The sequence below is a fragment of the Bos indicus genome, chromosome 10 (genome assembly GCF_029378745.1).
Source record: "Bos indicus isolate NIAB-ARS_2022 breed Sahiwal x Tharparkar chromosome 10, NIAB-ARS_B.indTharparkar_mat_pri_1.0, whole genome shotgun sequence".
Taxonomy (NCBI): Eukaryota; Metazoa; Chordata; class Mammalia; order Artiodactyla; family Bovidae; genus Bos; species Bos indicus.
In genome coordinates, this window is record NC_091769.1 from 967,938 (window position 1) to 985,153 (window position 17,216).

The window sequence follows — 17,216 nt, forward strand, 5'->3', positions numbered from 1 at the left end:
TGACTGCTGTATTTGCAAACCTCCATTAGCCACCCAGCTTGGTTAATTTTGAGCTGGATTTTATATACAGAGTTGGCTGCAGTATATTTGCCAATTTCCATTTAAGATAATAGGAGTATTCCCTTCATCAGAAATTGCTTGTCTTTTGTGTTCAAACCCACTTCGATAAGCTGGCTCCAGGGCATGGTCCTCAGAGCCTGGACAAGGAAACCCACAATGTAGAAAGTGCTTTGACCTACCTAAGCAGTCCTATATAGGAGAAAGGTCCCAGTGGTATCATGTTGCATCTTCAAGTAAATTGCATTACCTCTGTTCAAACCTAGTCACGAAGTCATTTGTAAAACAAAGATAATTAAGTAGACAAAGATAAAGTAGGAGTTATGGCTTGGGATTTCTGTTTCCTCACCTTGGCAAAGAGTTCTCGTTAAAAGGGAGGCTGCAGATCATGGCTGATGTGGTTTGTTCACTTAGTTTGTGTTGAGCATCAACAGGCATCCTCAGGTTCGGTCCTCAGCCTTGAAGGAGGAGCTGTAGAGCTCACCTGTAAAACTGAAATGACAGGAGTTCGGAGAGGGCAACTCACTTGTCCAGGCTGCACAGCTAAGCGCTTGCTTTTGTTCCTGACACCCATGTATCTATAGGTGGGTTTCCTTTCACAGGAAAACATGCCTTTGGCTGGTGTGCTCTGCTTACCACCATCCTGTGTGGTCTCTAGAGCTGGCGACAGAATTTAGGGAGCCACTGTCTGATCAGAGCTCCTGGCTTACTAGCAAAGTGTCTGCTGTTCATTGAGATGTTGCAGATCTCCAACTTAGCTCCCACACCCTTAGACCAACCCATGCTGGGTGCTGCAGCAGAGCCGAGCACAGATGTGTGAGATGGCATGTGGTCATGCTGGCTTGTGGGTGGGCGGTGGGGGTGGGGATCATTGCCTCCTGCAGGCTGTCTTCCCACCTCTGCTCATGGAACAGCAAAGCTGGTCTGGAGCAACTGTCTGTAAAACAAAATCCCTGACCCCACGGACCTTTGCACAGGCTGTGATAGGTTCTGCTCCTGTATTTTGAAATTTCTTCTGGTTTTTGGTGAGAAAGTCTTATTTTTGTGGGATTTAGAAGGAAGCATATGCCCTTGTGCTTGCTGGTGTGATCATTTAGACAGAGATTTCCTCCTTATGCGTAGTTTTTGGAAGACACCCAAGGAAGAATTTACACATGAAACCTGGCTGTTTGGCACAGCTGTGACTATGAAAATACGTTTAATGTTAAAGCCAGATTTTCCTGGCTTAATGGACCCATGAGGCTTAATGGCTTCAGGAGAAATGTTCCAAAGTGTTGAGCAGCCCCTCCCAGTGGGGAGAAAGGGGATTTGGGGCAGGGAAAGACAGTCCTGCCTTCTCCAAAAATGATTTCTGCAGAGTAGGAAGGAAGTGTTTACAAAGGCAGGGCAGCCTGTCCAGAGAAAATTCGATTTCTGTTAGGAATGAGGCACTAAGGAGGCAGTTGTCCTCTGGCAGAGCATGTTTAAAGGAGAATCAGATTCTTGGTAACCTGATTCTGAAACTTTGAGAAACCAGTCCGTAAGTTGGCAATGTTAGACAGGACAGAAACTAGCACCCTGACTTGGCAATGAAACAGGCCCAGCCCTGTGCTACTTTTTTTTTTTTTTTTTTTCTTTTCTCTCCTTTAATTGGGCAACTTAATCTTTCCCAAGAAGTTCATGAAAACCCCTGAAAACCAAGCCCAGGGCAGGCTTAGAAGTTTCGCACAGTGACTCACAGAAGGCTAAGGTGACTATGTCCTTCCTTGCGAGGATCTGAGCCTGGTCATACAAGGCCTGTCTGTGAATGTGACCATGGCCATGTGGCCAAGGAGGCCACCTAAAATCATTCCAGAACTTTCCTTAGAGAGGAACCAAGCTTGAGAGCAGATAAGATTATTGCCCCACGTCATTTTGTGTTACTTTAGACTATTTCCCTCAAACTACTGTTAAGTGATTTTTCAGCCCACAAAGGAGACTTGAGATATAAGACAGATATGGAAAGCCATTGATTACGTTTGTTCAGAACGAGCTCCCTTGACTGTTAGGTTCATGAACTCCTCTTCTAAGATAATGAAGTGCAAGTCACTCAGTCGTGTCCGACTCTTTGCGACCCCATGGACTACAGAGTCCATGGAATTCTCTAGGCCAGAACACTGGAGTAGGTAGCCTTTCCTTTATCCAGGGGATCTTCCAACCCAGGGATGGAACCCAGGTCTCCCACATTGCAGGCAGACTCTTTACCAACGGAGCCACAAGGGAACCCCTTTCTAAGATAAGCAGGCTTTATTTTCTAAACAGATTGTATCTCCTTAGGTTGGATTATTCTTTCAGTTGGAACTCATAACATATTTTCCCTTAAAACCAGCAACCTAGACCTCTCACCTTTTGAGATGGACTGCTCTCCGTCTGTGGAATGTGTATCTCTCATGATAAATCTAGTTCTTACCTAGGGGGAAAATACACCAAAAACTCCCTAGCGTCACAGACGTAGAGAACGGACGTGAGCACCTAGAGGGCAAAGGAGAGGGTAGATGAATTGAGAGAGTAGCATTGAAACGTATACCTTGCTGTGTATAAAATAGATAGCTAGTGGGGACTAGCTATAGAACTCCGGGAGCTCAGCCCGGTAGAAGGGTGGGATGCTGGGGGCGGGCGGGAGAGGGGACACATATATACTTACATCAGATTCACATTGTTATGTGACAGAAACCAACACAACATTGTAAAGCAGTTATTTTCCAGATAAATTAAAAAAAAAAAAGAAAAGTCACACAGGAGTGTTAGCTTCCCAGAGCAGCCTCGGAAAGCCTATTTTATCTGTAAGGGAAATAAAGTACAGGCGCTCACTAGTGTTGATGCAGCCCCAGCCCTTGCTGTGGGCCTTGTTTTGGGAGGAGAGGTTCTGTGCATCTTCCGCTTTCTCCTACTGCTTTGGAAGTGCCCCGCCACAGGCAGAGCCGCGGGGCCCAGGATGACCCCCTGTGTGCTGGCCCCGTTCACGCCCGGGGCTGGAGCCCGCCTGCCTCTTGAGCTGAGATGGACGATCCAGCCTGGGGGAAAGGCCCACTTGGCCTGAAGGGTAGTGAGCTTTGGGGGAAATGCTCAGAGGTAGGGTCCACGAGCTGGGCAGGCAACTAGGGGGCCTTGGGGTGTAGTGAGGGGCTAGGGTTTGTCCTCTAAGTGCACTTGTAACTGTGTCTTCAGGGTAACCTCTCAGAGGCACAGGTGCAGAGCCATCTTGAAGGCTGTGCATGGAGAATGCCAAATCGCATCCCCTTTCTGCCCCTAAGGCTCCTCACCCTTTGCAATACTGGATATTTTCTTACTCTTAAAGCTGTGCCAATTCAAGTGGTTAGTCTTCACAGAAGTAGACTGATCACATGTTCAGTTGGAACTTCTCCCGGTTTGTTAGAGCCTTGGTCTCTGGAGACCCCTGTCAGAACTCTTCGGCCTCCGAGGCCGGGGTGAAGTGGGTGATGGGATTGTGTGAGGGCTGTGGCAGCTGAGAGGAGGGTCCTGAGGGGCAGGGGTGAGGCCTTCATGCCGTCGAAGGCTGCGTGTACTGCTGTAGAAAAACACACTGCGTCAAAACCGCACGGTGACAGCAGCAAGGACGGAACACACCCCCGACCGGTGAGATGTGCTACAGGGGAAGTCTGTGGGGAAAGCAGCGCTGAGGAGGCTCTGCCCGCCCGGTAAAGTCAGGACCCGCAAGGCAGGGGCTGGCTGCCTGTGCTCACACCCTGAGCGGGATCTGTGTTCTTGCGGGGGATGTGGGTGGCATCCTGTTCTTGTAGCTGGTTGAGAGATCAGTCATCACACTGGCCCCGGAGTTAATCTAGCCACCAACATTTCCAAGCTGTCAGACCTCTTTGCCTCGAGGGTTGCAGTATTTGTTTTTACCTCGACTTTTTATTTTGAAAAACTTTAAACTGACATAAAAGACACAATGAACCCCCTAAACCCTTCACCTAGACTCATCAATGGGTAACATTTTACATTTGGTATTTTTCCCTCTTGCACTTGGAGAATGTTGTTTTCTGAGCAGTTTGACGGTGAGAGGCAGACACCATGCTGCTTCACCCTAAATACATGAGCACCAGCCTCTTAAGAACACGGACCGTCTCAGCACCGTTAGCCCACCTGAGAATCTGACCACTGGTGGAACACCAGCTACCTGCGGTCCACGTATATGCTCCCCACATGCCCCATTCCTGCCTTCTGTCACTGTTGCTCAGTGTCCAGGATCAGTCAGGGCTCACACACTCTGTTTAGTTACCGTGTCTTTCTTCTCTCCTTTATCTAGAACAGGTACCCACATTTTCGTCTCTCATGACACAGACATGTTGAGCAGGCTGGGTTAATGGTGTCATAGAAAACCCCTCGGTCTTCATGGTCTGATTGTTTTCTTATTTGAGATTAACCTGTTTTTGCAAGGATATGCATAGGTGATATGCATGTGTCCTCGCTACTGAGTTGCAGCTGGAGGTACAGAATGTCCGTTCGTCCACTACTTGTGATGTTAGGATGCTTTTAGACTATAGCATCATTCTCATGAATCCTCTTCAGTAGACACCGACACTGTGTACGTGATGCAGGATGTAACCTCTGAATACTCTCTTATTCCTTTCCTCTCAGCCCCTTCTGCCTTCTCCTTGGCACTTAGACCCAAAAGTTGACTGTTCTGTCAGCTTCTGTTGTTTTGTCCTGGCTTTGTCGGTTCCTTGCTGGAGTTAGGGAGGGCTGTGCTGCATGCAGAGTGGATGGTAGGCCAATAAAGGAGGCCTAAACCCTCCTGGGTTCAGCTAGTTTCAGCGGTGGGGCCCGGCAGGACCCAGGGTCCTCCCTTCCTAGGATGTCACCTCTCGCCTCTTAGCGGAACATCTGTCTTGATGCTGGAAAAACCTGTAGCTCTTTCAGTGGCTTTACAAGGCGTGACATGTGCCTGGTCAGAACAGCAGTGGGGGCTGTGGGTCAGCCCTTGGAAGACCACATGGGTTCTCGTTACAGCCTGACGTGCCACGCTTACACCGGAGGGCTTTCGGGCATTTCCCAGCAGGCCTACAGCTGCTTCTGTTTCTCAGACCAGCTGAGATTCACTGGCTAATATCCCTGCCTTCCATGGAAGCATCCTCCTTGGGGATCCCTCTTATTACCTGAAGGCCTTCTTCCGCTTTAGCAGCGTGTGGTCTCTCATGTAATAGGTCTTTGATTTGAAGATATTTGGTCAATAAGCAGCCTCACAAAGACTTGATGCTTTTAAAAGTTGTCTTAGAACAAGTCTGTCATTTCTTCCACATGTTTAACTCATGCGGACTTTATTAAACACTCCTCCATGCCTGGTGGTGTGAGCATCTCCAAACATGAGGATGGATGAACAGAGTCCCCATTCCCCAGATCCAGGCTTTGTAGGGTCCATGTTTCAGATACCAGGTAATGACAGGGAATATGATGCCTCAAAGAAAGAAATAGGAGACTGTAGGCAATCAGGGAAGCCTTCCTGGAAGAGGAGACTTTAAGGCAAAGCTTTAAAAAGAGCCATTATGGGCTTCCCTCGTGGGTCAGTGGTCAAGAGTCTGCCTGCCAGTGCAGGAGACACGAGTTCAATCCCTGTTCTGAGAAAATCCCACATGCTGTGGAGCAACTCAGCTCAGGGGCCATAACTGTTGAGCCTGTGCTCTAGAGCCTGGGAGCCTCAACTACTGAAGCCTGCTTGCTCTAGAGCCCGGAATCCTCAACTACTGAAGCCTGCTTGCTCTAGAGCCCGGAATCCACGACCAAGAGAAACCCCTACAAGGAGAAGCCCGGTCACTGAAACTAGAGAGCTGCCCCCACTCACCACAACCAGAGAAAAGCCTATGCAGCAGTGAAGACCCAGCACAGCCAAAAATAAGTTCTGAAAGTCCAGTATCTTTAAAAAAAAAAAAACAAAAAAACATTGTGAAGAAGAGAATGAGAGGCTTCCAAACTCAGCAGATACATCACTCTGAAGAGAGTGCCGAGCCCTTGGAGTAGTTACGTTTGAAGTTGGGACAATATTTTGGAGCAGGTATCTTCTGGTAAATGCTCGCTGCTTGAATTCAGAGGAATAGGGGAATATTTCTACTTTCGAGTCTCTTCAGCTGTATTTTTATCTGGATTAGGGTTTTTGCCTGGGGTTCAGAAACAGTAGGGCCAGCTTTTAACACTGGATTCAGAATGAACCAGTTCTCCTCTAGTTTATTGTATACAACACTGGGGAGAGGCCTGGTTGATCCTGAGGGAGAAAGAGGAAAAGTAGCTTTGCCCACCAGTGTTTGCTTAACCAAGCAACGCTGCTGACGGGGCTTCATCCCCGTAGCCAAGAGTGTCCTCTGACCTCCTTCCCAGGCTTCCCAGGTACCTCGGTCTCCCTCAAACAGCAACATAAAAACCTAAGCTCTGGATTCTCCTTAGAAAAACAACCTGAGCTGTCTCTTCCAATTAGAAGTCTTACTGGGGTCCGGGGGAGGGTGCTGCTGTTTAGAAAAGACAGCAGCCGCAGCTGCGGCGAGGGCAGTGGGCAGAGCAGTGGAGAGCGTGGCCTGCTGAGTCTAAAGGGGTCACTGCTGGCCACTGCACACGTTGCTGCATGGGAGGAGCTGGGCCCATGGTTGCCCCACCTTCTAATTTTACAGAAATAGCTGTAAATTCTAATAATGTTTAAATGTTGGCAATTAAGAATCGTTTTGTTTTTGTTTTTTAAAAAAAAAGGTTGGGCCAGATATCAAACCCTAACATCCAGTCAAAACACCTTTTTGGCTACTGGAAGTTGGTTTGTGTTCTCTAGTTGAAGGGAGATGTCATTCCATTTATCCCTCTGTGTCCTGGTTTCATCTTTACAGCTAATTAGGCAACTGGAAGGCAGAGTGCCAAGACTGTGTGAGCTTAGTCCATGCCAGAATTCCCTTTCCACTGTACTTGAATGGTCTACAGCTTAAATTTAATTGAAAATTAGCATCAGAAGAAACCATATGAAATCTGCGTGTGTGAGCTGTGGCTGAAGCAACTGGCAGTCACATCACTTCGCACCATGTGTGCTGTCTCATGCACCTGAATTCTTTGAGCATCTATTTCTAAGAACACGCCATCTCCTTTGTTATGCTTCCTCTTCTCTGACAGGAGATCTCTGATTTTTGCCATGGTCACCGGGAAGCTCAGGACTAAGTAGAAGAGTCAGCTGCAGCAGCTTTGCGAGCCCCATCTGCTTCCTCAGTCTGTCTCTGAGCCCAGTCTTGTGTTTTCCGAAATGACCTCTGGGGAGGAATGTGTGTTTGATACAAAAGGCACCCTCTCTGCCCCATGGATGTGGCACCGAGCCATTGCCTTTCCTCCAGGAGGCAAGCACAGCCTGAGGTGCCACGGTGAGTCTGCCTCTGGTGACCCTTCACACCAGTGACCCTGAGAACATTCAGAGTTGTGCAGCTATCTCCACTGCCCATTCCCAGAACCTTCTTATCCTCCCAGACAGAAACTCTGTTCATTAAGCAGTATTGCCCCATTCGCCCAACCCCAGTAACCTCTCTTCTGCTTGCTGTCTCTACGAATTTGCCTGTTCCAGGTACCTCATATAAATGGAAGCATACACTTGCCCCTCTGTGACTGACTTATTTCACACAGCCTAATATTTTCAAGGGTCATCCGTGTTGTAGCAGTATAGAAATTCTGTTCCCTTTTAAGGCTGAGTCACATTAGATTGTGTGTTTATGTCACATTTTGCGTATCTGTTCATCTGTCAACAGATAACTTGGGTTATTCCATCCTTTGACTCCTGTGAATCATGCAGCTATGAACATCGGCTTAACCATCTTTAAGTGTACTGGTCCATGCCGTTACTTGTATTCACATTGGCATGCGGCAGCGCTCCAGGACGTTTGTGTTTACCTTAGAGAACTGACAGTGTACCCATCAAACAGTGCCCGCTGCCACCCCTCACCCCCAGCCTCTGGTAACCACCATCTTACTTTCTGTCTCTGTGAACTTGACCACCTTAGAGCCCCCATATAAGTGGAATCATAAAGTATTTGTCTTTTTGTACTGCTTGTTTCCCTTAGCGTAATGTCTTTAAGGTTCATCCATGTTGGAGCAGGTGTCCAAGTTTCCTTCCTTTTTAAAGCTGAATAATACCTCGTTGTATGTGTATACCACACTTTGTTTATCCATTCATCTGCCAACTGACACTTGGGGTATTTCCGTCTTTTGGCTGTTACGAACAATGCTGCTCATGGCGTGATATACGAGGATCTGTTTGAGGTCCTGCTTTCAGTTCCTCTGGACTCGTACCCAGCGTGGAGTTGTTGGATCCCGTGGGAGTTCCGCTCTTACTTTTTGAGGAACTGCCGTGCTGTTTTCCAAAGCAGTTGCGCCATTTTACTGTTCCCACCAGCAGTGCGCAAGGACCCCATTCCCACCAGCAGTGCGCAAGGGCCCCATTCCCACCAGCAGTGCGCAAGGGCCCCATTCCCCCCAGCAGTGCGCAAGGACCCCATTCCCACCAGCAGTGCGCAAGGGCCCCATTCCCACCAGCAGTGCGCAAGGGCCCCATTCCCCCCAGCAGTGCGCAAGGACCCCATTCCCACCAGCAGTGCGCAAGGGCCCCATTCCCACCAGCAGTGCGCAAGGACCCCATTCCCACCAGCAGTGCGCAAGGACCCCATTCCCACCAGCAGTGCGCAAGGGCCCCATTCCCACCAGCAGTGCGCAAGGGCCCCATTCCCCCCAGCAGTGCGCAAGGACCCCATTCCCACCAGCAGTGCGCAAGGGCCCCATTCCCACCAGCAGTGCGCAAGGGCCCCATTCCCACCAGCAGTGCGCAAGGGCCCCATTCCCACCAGCAGTGCGCAAGGGCCCCATTCCCACCAGCAGTGCGCAAGGGCCCCATTCCCCCCAGCAGTGCGCAAGGACCCCATTCCCACCAGCAGTGCGCAAGGGCCCCATTCCCACCAGCAGTGCGCAAGGGCCCCATTCCCACCAGCAGTGCGCAAGGGCCCCATTCCCACCAGCAGTGCGCAAGGGCCCCATTCCCACCAGCAGTGCGCAAGGGCCCCATTCCCACCAGCAGTGCGCAAGGGCCCCATTCCCACCAGCAGTGCGCAAGGGCCCCATTCCCACCAGCAGTGCGCAAGGGCCCCATTCCCCCCAGCAGTGCGCAAGGGCCCCATTCCCCCCAGCAGTGCGCAAGGGCCCCATTCCCCCCAGCAGTGCGCAAGGGCCCCATTCCCCCCAGCAGTGCGCAAGGGCCCCATTCCCACCAGCAGTGCGCAAGGGCCCCATTCCCACCAGCAGTGCGCAAGGGCCCCATTCCCCCCAGCAGTGCGCAAGGGCCCCATTCCCCCCAGCAGTGCGCAAGGGCCCCATTCCCACCAGCAGTGCGCAAGGGCCCCATTCCCACCAGCAGTGCGCAAGGGCCCCATTCCCACCAGCAGTGCGCAAGGGCCCCATTCCCACCAGCAGTGCGCAAGGGCCCCATTCCCACCAGCAGTGCGCAAGGGCCCCATTCCCACCAGCAGTGCGCAAGGGCCCCATTCCCACCAGCAGTGCGCAAGGGCCCCATTCCCACCAGCAGTGCGCAAGGGCCCCATTCCCACCAGCAGTGCGCAAGGGCCCCATTCCCACCAGCAGTGCGCAAGGGCCCCATTCCCACCAGCAGTGCGCAAGGGCCCCATTCCCACCAGCAGTGCGCAAGGGCCCCATTCCCACCAGCAGTGCGCAAGGGCCCCAGTTCCTCCACTTCCTCGCCAACACCTGTGTTGTTGTTGTTGCTAGTAGCCATCCTCTTGGGCCTAGGGTGGTGTTTCACTGTGGCTTTGATTTATAAAGGAGGCACCTTTTGTCTGTTCTGGGATACTTGTTCCCTGTCTGGGCTTGTCTTGCACCTCTGGTCCCTTAACTGACACCTTTGGTCTTTTGCAAAGACTCCAACTTCCTTGGCCTTCAATGTGGGAGCTCCAGTGCCTGGGAGGGAGCTGACTGTGCAGGGCATTGGAGGCCAAAGGAAGGAATTGAAGATGTGTTCTCAGTCTGCATTTAGAATATGCCACAGACTGAGGGATAAGGCCACTCATGTGGGGTAAGTGGTGGTGAGTGTGTGGTATAAAGCGACGGCATCGACAGGGCACCCAGAGTATCTGTCCTGTTGGCCACCCTGTCATCCTGTGAGGCCCTGAACCGGGAACACTGACAAAAGACAGCCAGGTGTCACCTGATCACCTAGTGGGGCTTGTGTAAAACCTGTGGGTAGAAGGCAGGAGCGTGTGGGGCTCATCATCAGCCTGTGTGATTCGCACTGGGCTTCCTAAGACCAAGGAAAACATCTGTCGTCCTCTGAGTGTGAACAGAAGATGCCCCTGAGCTGCAGTCTGCATGTTAACTTCGATGCCTCCCTCTGTCTTCTTGATGCCCTGTCCTATACTTGCATTGTGGTATCTGTGGTTACTTTCCCCAGCATGGTGGTGGACAGCTGGGAAAGGGGGCCATGGCTTTTGCCATGTACACCTGTGAGCTCCCAGAGTTGAGAGTCTGGTGTTCATCTCTGTACCCTGCTTCCAGCCTGAGGCCAGGGCTCAGCAGCTGGTTCAAGAATGAGAAAGACTGATCAGATCCCTACACTGTCCTTCTGTTCCCTGTAGCCCAGTGTACTCAGGGCCCAGTCTGGTGGCACCTTCTCCAGGCCTGCTGTGAAGGCCCCTCAGCAGACATGTCCAGGATGATCATTGCATCAGGTGGGGCTGTGCTAGGGAGATCCTTATGAATGGCTGAACAGAGGCATCTTCCTTCCTCGCCCCGCTCAGGAGCACGTACTCATGCAAATAATTCAGGAGTGTGTGTTAGCTCCAGCTCAGGGTGCCAGGAAACTCAGCACCTCAAGGTAAATGATCATTTGGAGAAACTTCTCTGGTTGTTAATGGAATTAACACACATTTCCACAGCATACGTGCGCACTCAGGAGCGCCACTCCTGACTCTGGACCTCTTTGTCCTGAGTTAGTGGTGGGCACCTACCCTCCATCTCCAGAGTACTTGTGCAGTGGGGATTGTCCTGCTGTCTGCAGCTCAGCACGTGATCCATATTGAGGACAGAAAAACATAAGGTGCGTGTGAAACATCTGCTGTTGACAGTCTGTGTTTCTAGTCTTGTTGGCTCTTAAATATGTAATGATGTCGTGTTTAGATTTGCTCACTTTAAAAATAGCTTGTAACGGCCTATCCTGTGTTGGAGATAAAGTGAGGAGAAAGATCAAAGTCCCTTTTTTCTTGAAGCTTACACTTGAGTAGAGGACATGACCCACACCTACATCAGAGCAGATAGTGATACTTGCCATGGAGAAGACAGGATCACAGAAAAGGGACTGAAGGGGAAGAGGTGGAGCCCCGTGCCTCAGACAGAGAAGAACTTGGTGAGGAGGTGGCATTTGAGCTGAGAGCCGAACGTAGGAGGAGATTTGGGTGGAAATCATTATCAGCGGAGGAAACAACAAAGGAAAAGGAAGCTTTAGGGCAGACGGGAGATTGGCATCTTCCGGGGTGGAGAGGAAGCAGGAGTGTGAATATAGCATAGTGATGAGGTGGAAGGTTGACAGAGGAGACAAGGACCAGTGAGACCAGTGGTTCCCACCACGAATGCATGTTAGAGTTATCTGATGAGCCTAAAAATTTTTTCCAGTGCTGAAACTCCTCCTCTGGAGATTGTGATCTAACTGGCCTGGGTGGGGCCTGGACACTGGTGTTTTATAAAGGCTCTCCCGGGAGTTCCATGGTACAGCCTGGGTTGAAACATCAACAGTGTTGATCATGCAGTCTTACAGACTCTGGTAAGGAGTTTAGACTTCAGTTGAATGAAGAAGTGAAGTCGCTCAGTCGTATCCAACTCTTTGCAACCCCATGGACTGTGGCCTACCAGGCTCCATCCATGGGATTTTCCAGGCAAGAATACTGGAGTGGGTTGCGATTTCAATTGAATGAAGGGGAAGCCATATAATGGTTTGGGCCAGGGAGTAACATGGTCTGGCTTATGTCCTTAAGAGATTCACTTTGGCTACAGTGCAGGGACTAGAAGTGGGAGGTTATTCAGGTGGTTCAATGGAGAAATGATGATGGCTTGGACCAAGAATGGTGTCAGTGAAAATGGTCCAAAGAGGTCAATTTGGGGGTGTTTTAGAGGTTGCAGTCATAAGATGGATTGGGTTCAGAGCATAAACACAAGGAAATCAAGGTGTCATGAGAGTTAACCAGAATAACTGGGTGGATGGTATTGCTACTCACAGAGCTGGGAGAGGTGGAGAATACAGTTTGGAGAAGAGGGGGAATCGTTGTGTTCATTGTTTGCAGTGAAAGCATCAGACCTTTCTTTGTCTGGATTTAGGTACTTGTAGATATATGGCTTCCCTGTAGATACCGGGGCTTCCCTGGTGACTCAGTGGTAAAGAATCTGCCTGCAAGTGCAGGAGATGCTAATTTGATCACTGGGTCAGGAAGATCCCCTGGAGGAGGAAATGGCAACCCACTCCAGTATCCTTGCCTGGGAAATTACATGAACAGAAGAGCCTGACAGGCTACAGTCCATGGGATCACGAAGAGTTGAACGCAACTTAGCTAAACAACAGATATAGGCAATCAAATAAAATTGAACAAAATATTCTGAGAAATCCTCTTATTGTACTGTTGAGAGTTTCTTGAAGCCTTCTACAGGTAAGGATCAAAGGCAACTGGCTGTTTTATTGCATGGAACCAGTGATGAGAAGGGATGAGGAGGGAAGTGTGAAGACTTGAAGCGTCTTTCATGAATGTAAGGGAGAGGTATCCTTTGGTAAATTACTATACTTAACAGCTGTCTTGCTATAGGAATTGAGTGGTGTAATGATACATAGAATCCAAAATAGGCTGAGATATCCCAGCAAATTTAGAAAACTCAGCAGTGGCCAGAGGACTGGAAAAGGTCAGTTTTCATTCCAATCCCAAAGAAAGGCAATGCCAAAGAATGCTCAAACTACGGCACAATTGCACTCATCTCACACGCTAGTAAAGTAATGCTCAAAATTCTCCAAGCCAGGCTTCAGCAATACATGAACCATGAACTTCCTGATGTTCAAGCTGGTTTTAGAAAAGGCAGAGGAACCAGAGATCAAATTGCCAACATCCGCTGGATCATGGAAAAAGCAAGAGAGTTCCAGAAAAACATCTATTTCTGCTTTATTGACTATGCCAAAACCTTTGACTGTGTGGATCACAATAAACTGTAGAAAATTCTGAAAGAGATGGGAATACCAGACTACCTTACCTGCCTCTTGAGAAACCTATATGCAGGTCAGGAAGCAATGGTTAGAACTGGACATGGAACAACAGACTGGTTCTAAATAGGAAAAGGAGTACACCAAGGCCTTGTGTCACCCTGCTTATTTAACTTCTATACAGAGTACATTATGAGAAATGCTGGGCTGGAAGAAGCACAAGCTAGAATCAAGATTGAGGGCAGAAATATCAATAACCTCAGATATGCAGATGACACCACCCTTATGGCAGAAAGTGAAGAGGAACTCAAAAGCCTCTTCATGAAAGTGAAAGAGGAGAGTGAAAAAGTTGGCTTAAAGCTCAACATTCAGAAAACAAAGATCATGGCATCTGGTCCCACCACTTCATGGGAAATAGATGGGGAAACAGTGTCAGACTTAATTTTTCTGGGCTCCAAAATCACTGCAGATGGTGACTGCAGCCATGAAATTAAAAGATGCTTACTCTCCTTGGAAGAAAAGTTATGACCAACCTAGATAGCATATTGAAAAGCAGAGACATTACTTTGCCAACAAAGTTCCATCTAGTCAAGGCTGTGGTTTTTCCAGTGGTCATGTATGGATGTGAGAGTTGGACTGTGAAGAAAGCTGAGCACCAAAGAATTGATGCTTTTGAACTTTTTGAACTGTGGTGTTGGAGAAGACTCCTGAGAGTCCCTTGGACTGCAAGGAGATCCAACCAGTCCATTCTGAAGGAGATCAGCCCTGGGTGTTCATTGGAAGGACTGATGCTGAAGCTGAAACTCCAGTACTTTGGCCACCTCATGTGAAGAGTTGACTCATTGGAAAAGATTCTGATGCTGGGAGGGATTGGGGGCAGGAGGAGAAGGGGACGACAGAGGATGAGATGGCTGGATGGCATCACCGACTCGATGGACGTGAGTCTGAGTGAACTCTGGGTGTTGGTGATGGACAGGGAGGCCTGGCATGCTGTGATTCATGGGGTTGCAAAGAGTTGGACACGAATGAGCGACTGAACTGAACTGAACTGTTTGTATTACATTTGACTTTAAGGGGATTTTTCCCCCAACAAAATTATCTTTTAAAATACATCTAGTTCACATTAAGATTATAATTAATTTTCTTTTCCTAACCAGGCCTTGGGTGTCTCACAATTAAAAATAACCCAGATTTTAAAGTCAGAATCAAATTATTAGAATTGCTTACAAGGCATTCACATGGAGAACAATATGGAGTTTGTTAAAACAGTTTGTTTTTCCTCTGATGGAAGAAGGTGGTATAAATTGCAATGGTAAAGCCTGTTGATTGGTTACACCAGTCAGAAGAAAAAAATCCTGATTATAAGCTGACTGAGGGCAGAAACTGACTGTTTCTTATACAGTTTTTGTTTTTGAACAACAACAAAGCACCTAGTGTCTCTGCTCACTCTGGGGTTTGTTTTGTTCATTTAGTAGTTATCAGATCTTTTTAGCTAAAACTCTTTGTGAAATCAGTCCTTATTTGAATAACTGAGCAGGAAGGTTGACCAGAAGTCCCATAGCCCCTCCTAGGACACTTCTTTGTTCTTACTAGAGAAATTTGAGCTGTAGCTGCTTTTGAGTGAAAAGTGAGAGAATGCAGCATGGCATGGCTGTCTAGAAAATGGCCATGGTCTGAAACTCCTTAAAGCCTTTGCATTGGCCCCAGGCCTCAAACGGTGAGGCTGCATAGTGTTAAACTTTGCCATCCAGCTGCACTGCCGTCCATTGTACCTAAACAGGTTCTTCTCCATAATCAAAACAGAGAGCGCTCATGCCCACCTTCCTGCTTAACTCATGTCCACATCTGCTTGCAGACAACTGCAGTGACCTGAACTCGGAGCTGCAGAGGGTGCTGACGGGGCTGGAGAACGTGGTCTGCTGCAGGAAAAAGAGCAGCTGCAGCCTCTCGGTGGCGGAGGTGGACAGACACATCGAGCAGCTGACCACAGCCAGCGAGCGCTGTGACTTGGCCATCAAGGTAGGACCCCCCACCCCACTCCCTCTGTGTGACTCTCAGATCATATGAGGGAAATGATCAGATTCCTTTCGTCTAAAGTGCTGTTTTTCTCGAATATCTATTAGGGGGTGGGTATTTCTAAAAAGGCCATTCCAAAGTTGGGCCACCAGGGAGAAGCTGGAGCCCTGTACATTTTTGCTGGTTGAATCATATCCGAGAAAGTCATTTGATCAATACTCAAGATCACTGTCTTTGCTGCAAAAATGACCACTTCCTTGGAAGCTGTGAGACTAATAGTATTGAACGGTGTCATTTTAGTTGGTTCATCATACAGCATTCTGAGGTTGTAAGATTAACTTGGAAATTTTATTAAAGCTTTCAGGCTTCTAGAATATTATTTCTAGAGTTATCAATTCATGGTGCTAACAAAGGGTCTGAATGAGTCATCTACCCTGAGCGTACTAGATTGGGCCTCAGTCCCGCCTTTGCTGTGCACTCACCTTGGGCTTCCCTGGTGGCTCAGATGGTAAAGAATCTGCCTGCGATGATACAAGGAGGGAGACCCAGGTTCGATCCCTGGGTAGGGAAGATCCTCTGGAGAAGGTAATGGCAACCCATTCCAGTATTCGTGCTGGAGAATTCTACGGACAGAGGAGCCTGACAGACTATAGTCCATGGGGTCACAAAGAGTCGGGCACAACTGAGCGACTTTGACTCGCTGACTTATCTTACTGCTTAGGGAGCACCAGGTGAGAAGAATTTGCTGTATCTGCACAAACTCACCTTGGAACTGTGGGAACATCAAGTCCTCTTGATACAGGGCCTCTGGTATCTTTATATTACTTCCCCAGAGCTTAGTGACCTAGGCATATCAGTTCACACTGGAAAGTCTGAAAGGAGCCTGTGTCAAGTGGAAATGTGATGTTCTCTGAAAAATGTTTGAGGACTAAGGGCCCAACTTTCTATTGACAGGAATCCTGGATTTCACAGAAGAGCTGTGGTATCTCGAGGTAAACCATGATTCATGTTAATAATACATCTGGTTTCCCATCTTTATTCATCACAATTATAAATATACAGTTGATGTGGTTTGGGGAAGCAGCCACTAGCGTTTTTCTCTCTGGAATCTCCAGGCCCTGTATGTGATTGTAATGTCAGCTTGGGTACTAGCCCAAGCCTTAGCATCAAGGGGAAGAGGAAGCCACAGGTTTCTGCCAACCAGCAAGGGACAGAGCAGGCCCTGGAGCAGGACTGAATAGGGCAGAAGTCTCTGATTTGAGAGTAAGGACAAAGCACTGCATGTGGAAAGTGGCAGCAAGAGTAACTGTCCTCATCGGGGCACCAATGTGAGCATCCAAGAGCAAGCACCCTGTGCCAGCTAAGTCGCTTCAGTCATGTCTGACTCTTTGCAACCCCATGGACTGTAGCCCGCCAGTCTCCTCTGTCCATGGGATTCTCCAGTTAAGAATGCTGGAATGGGTAGCCGTTCAATTTTCCAGGGAACATGCCAACCCAGAGATTGAATCCCAGTCTCTCACATCTCTTGCATTGGCAGGCAGGTTCTTTACCGCTAGAGCCACTTGGAATGCCCTGCACCCTTAGGCCACTCATTTCTGAGACCTATTTCACGTCACATCTCTTCATTGCCTTCTACCCCGACATGGTAATTCCACCTCTTCTTTCCAAATCATTTGGGGTGTGCTTCCTTTTCCAAAGGACAATAATCACGAATGAATAGTTTCTGAAAGCAAGCAGAAGGAGTTCTTCCTTTTCTTCAAATTTATATATGTTTCTTCTTCATTAAATACTGATGTTTTCAGTGAGTTTAAAAAAAAACTCCAAGTACTATCAAGATCCTATTCTTTTCAATCTCATAGCTGTCATGTTAATTAAATCCCTGCTATCTTAGAAACCTCCACAATGAGCTCCCTCTTTT

At 48.6% G+C, this 17,216-nt stretch overlaps 1 protein-coding gene across 4 annotated transcripts in view; it reads left to right on the forward strand.

Annotated features, from left to right (window-relative positions):
• Positions 1-17,216, forward strand: part of MCC (MCC regulator of WNT signaling pathway) — a 526,282-nt gene that overhangs the window by 435,193 nt on the left and 73,873 nt on the right. For all 4 annotated transcript variants that reach the window (XM_070796812.1, XM_070796814.1, XM_070796813.1 and 1 more), the window contains one exon: positions 15,138-15,301. In XM_070796812.1, the coding sequence (XP_070652913.1) occupies positions 15,138-15,301 (164 nt within the window). The remainder of the gene's footprint in view (positions 1-15,137; positions 15,302-17,216) is intronic.